Source organism: Anabrus simplex, chromosome 12 (assembly GCF_040414725.1).
Source record: "Anabrus simplex isolate iqAnaSimp1 chromosome 12, ASM4041472v1, whole genome shotgun sequence".
Classification (NCBI taxonomy): domain Eukaryota; kingdom Metazoa; phylum Arthropoda; class Insecta; order Orthoptera; family Tettigoniidae; genus Anabrus; species Anabrus simplex.
The window spans coordinates 59,671,290-59,675,404 of NC_090276.1; the positions used below are offsets into that span (position 1 = coordinate 59,671,290).

The 4,115-nt window shown below is 36.7% G+C and overlaps 1 protein-coding gene across 1 annotated transcript; it reads left to right on the plus strand.

Annotated features, from left to right (window-relative positions):
- The first annotated feature begins 201 nt into the window (after positions 1 to 201).
- On the plus strand, positions 202 to 3,020 carry LOC136884467 (cyclin-L1). Its single transcript, XM_067156656.2, has one exon. It carries the CDS (start codon positions 202 to 204, stop codon positions 1,438 to 1,440), a length of 1,239 nt encoding a protein of 412 aa, XP_067012757.1. The 3' UTR covers positions 1,441 to 3,020.
- The last annotated feature ends 1,095 nt before the right edge of the window (positions 3,021 to 4,115 follow it).

Sequence of the window (4,115 nt, forward strand, 5' to 3'; positions counted from 1 at the left end):
TTCTTTGTGGCGAGATTAGACATGAATCTTCACTCAAATAGCAGAGTAAGCTGAGTGTTACATGGTTTGGAAGTGTAACTTTAGACATAACATGATTTTAAATGTAAAAAAAAATCCATCGATACTCGCGAGTGTATAGTGTGTCCCTTTCATTACTTCTGGTCTTGTGAGTAGTTCGTGTGCATCTACGGTGTAATTATAATGGCTAATTCTAAACCAGAAGATGCCAGTGTGATATCGAATGTTGTTAAGAAACCTTATGGTGGAGTTATCTTAACCTTGGAAAACTGTCTTTTACCCAAAGAGAAACTCTTTCCAACACCATCTTATATAGATGGTTTGGAACAAGAAACAGAGACTGATTTGAGAATATTAGGTTGCGAATTAATTCAGACTGCAGGTATATTGTTAAAACTGCCCCAAGTAGCAATGGCTACTGGTCAAGTTCTGTTCCAGCGTTTTTATTACTCAAAGTCATTTGTCCGCCATGCCATGGAAACTACTGCAATGGGTTGTGTTTGTTTAGCATCTAAAATTGAAGAAGCTCCACGTAGAATTAGAGATGTCATCAATGTGTTCCATCATATAAAGCAAGTTCGAGGACAAAAGACTATTCAGCCTATGTTGTTAGACCAGAATTACATTGCATTAAAAAATCAGGTTATTAAGGCTGAGCGGAGAGTATTGAAGGAACTAGGTTTTTGTGTTCATGTGAAGCATCCTCATAAATTAATTGTGATGTATCTCCAAGTTTTAGGATTTGAAAGACATCAGAATCTGATGCAGTTAGCTTGGAATTATATGAATGATTCTTTAAGGACGGATGTTTTTGTGCAGTATCAACCAGAAACTGTTGCGTGTGCTTGTATTTACTTGACAGCACGTCGTCTGGGAATCCCTCTGCCACGATCACCATCATGGTACGCCGTTTTTCGTGTGAAGGAGCCTGACATTGTGGACATTTGCTATAAAATACTGAAACTCTATACGAGGCCCAAATGTAACACAGAAATGCTGGAGAAACGCATTGAAGAACTGCGTCGACAGTACCAGGAGGCACGCCAGAAAGCACGTACCAACAATAATGCTGTTGTTGGTACAGCAAGAAGTAATAGTCCCAATTCTCCGCCTGCACAAGTTCACAACGCTCACAAGGTATCCCCCCGTCGCCAGAGCAAACGAGAACGATCTCTTTCACGCTCAAGGTCGAGATCTCGTTCTCATTCATACGAACGTCGAAGCAGGAAGAGGAACAGGAATGGACGAAGTTATTCAAGGTCTGTTAGTGTTTCACCCCACAAGATTCACCATGCCCGGGAGAAAGTTCGCCATCGTTCAAGAAGTCGGAAGAGGCGGCACAATGATTATGACCGTTCATATCACAAGTCGGGAAGTAGACATAAGTCGCGGAGTACTGACAGACGTAAGGAGCGGAGATGACAGTCAAAGTATGAATTCTATTGGACAAATTCTAATAACTGAATTATACAACAATTTACCTCAAGTATTGTGTTCATCATTGCTGGTACTTATATTTCATTTTTATCAGGGATGTGCAAATTTCTCAGTAGCTTTATATGATTTCATTATACATTTTGTAAAAATGTGGCTGTGGTATATATTTTTTGACTTCATACTGCAGCTGTTTTTTTAAAGATAAAACAGTGCTTATTTTGGAGTCTTGAAGCAATGAAGTTGATTAAAGCAAAGAAACTTTCCATTTGTACATCCCTAATTTGTATATTGATTTAACCTGAACAGTGAAAAAGTGATAAATACTTTGCAACAATTTGTATAGTTCATTTTCTCTAATCATTTTACTGTCTTGCATTCATGTGATTGAAGTAATAAAAGCTGAACACGAAATGAATATTTTATGGTTAGGAAATGAGTCAAAGGCAGCGAGCTTAATTCAGAATCGTATGTTGGTCCTTGGTGACTTCTTTGGCAGATTCACACTGTGTAGATGTTCATTAGAGTATTTGTTTCCTTTGGTAACTGCTGTCTGGATTTTCGTCACTTTTTCTAAAATTTGCAACCATTTTCTGCTTTCTGGCCCATTAATACTTGTAATTCTTTCAGCATTGACAAGGAGATCACAATGAATGTGATATTCTTTAGGATTGTCAAGTCATAGCCTAAGGGTAGGACAGCCATGTTCCTGACTGTTCATATGACCTTCAACATTGGAGATACTTGCAGGGGTGGAGAAACTACAATTCGATATTTATGGTTGAGCGAGACCTCTCGTGCGAGTTAAAGGCCAAGGAAGATGTGGAGGTTTTGCCTTGTCATCTGTGGTGAATTGGTTAAGACTTGTCATGTACAATTTACATTTTCTTGATAATTGTTTCCCACAAGTCTTTCTGGATATAAAATTGATGTCGATTGATTAGTAGTATAATCAAATGTTAAACAATGTATGAATATAAATTCTGAAGTTTTTAATCGATGGCTGTAACATTCCTCCTAATCCGAGTGCAGCCATTAAAGTGCAAACTGAGTGGTTGGAGTATGGGGCACAGTTCTGAGTATCTTTGCTCTGTAAAGATTCCTGATCACAGCTGCTGGATGCTGTTTGATACATTTCACTGTGGCTTCCTTGGCCAGTGTGACTTGCCTTTGTTTCCTTCATCTTCATTGTCTGTATCTTAATTAACAGACTTGGAGAACAGAGTTAGTCTAATGATTTGATCGTTAAACTCTTTGTGGGAATCCCGGGGACAGTCTGATATGAAAGGGTGTATTGTTCTGGTGGGAGGAGATAAAAAGTGGTACTATTTTCCTCCCCTCTGTGAAGTTCCATGGCATTAGTTCCATTTCTAAGTATGCAGCAAAATTCTATTTATCATTTTAATTACTTGAATATGATAGACAAAGAAAATTGTTACCTTGAACCTCTCATACTGATAATCCTCACATAGTGTGAATTTACCTTGGATGTTTCACTGTCATTATCCCCTTGTGGCACAAAACAGTGGACTGGAAACTCGTTACTGACCTTGTGCTATAATGTTTATTCACGCACACACACACGGAGGAGCTTAGTGTTTTCATTGACTCTTTTTTGGAACTTCTATTACATATGACTAATTTAGTTTGTTATATCGGTTTTTTTAATTGCAGAACTCTGTAGGTATGAATGTATGACAAAAGTTACTTAGATGTATATTAATAAAATGATTCTGTTCAGTGTTAGTAAATATTTTCATACATTTTACCTACTTTCATTGTTTTATTAAAATATAAATGATTTGTTTCAATTTTACAATTTTCTTACAAATGACTTCAATGTAACTTTTTTTTTTTTTTTTGCTTCCTTAGTTTACTGATATTCTCCTTTAATCTATTTATTTATTTATCTAGGCCTACTTGTTTATTCTTTTCTAATGTGTCCTTTTTTTCTGTGGTTAAGTATTTTTATTTTAGGAACTTAAACATAACAATGTCATCTTGAATTGCTGTTAACTTAATCTTACTTGCTTCTATTGGACATTTTGTCACTTTTCTGTGCTTTAATTTATAAGCAACTCTCAAGTTTTATGGATTCTAATGTAGATATTTGGTATTTTCATACATCGTAATGTGTGTGGTCTTGTGCCACTCTTGTTTCCTCTGTGCTGTGTGTGTGTGTACGTTGCTTGGTCTTCACTTTGTATTGTTTGTCAGCGCTTGGGGTAACAGGTTTTAACTTACTTTCTTGTGTTTGGTAGAGAAACGAAGAGTGCAGCATCTCCAGACCACGCTGGCAAAGATGGCTGGGTAGATGTGCCAGGCCTCAGGTGGTATGCGTTGTGTGTAGTCCGATGGGTTTGATCTCTCTTAATATTACTGGTATAAGCTTCATATTGGCCACTTGCCGTACATGTCCGTTCTACACTAAGTTGAAATGAAACCAAATCTGAGAACAAGTTTTGTTCAGATATGTCAGCAATTTCTGTAAGTAATGTAGACATTACATATTTGCTGTTAATTTCTACCTTTCTTAAATGTAAGTATATTATTTGTCCTTGTTGTGTGTTAAATCCTTGTATTTTTCTGTTTTAAAGGCTGTGGTCATAAGGTACTTGAAATTTTTCTAATATTCAACTAAATTACTAGATTGCTGTGCAGAT

Coding starts and splice junctions, on each gene's coding strand:
- LOC136884467 (XM_067156656.2), top strand. CDS start 202: ATGGCTAATTCTAAACCAGAAGATGCCAGTGTGATATCGAATGTTGTT.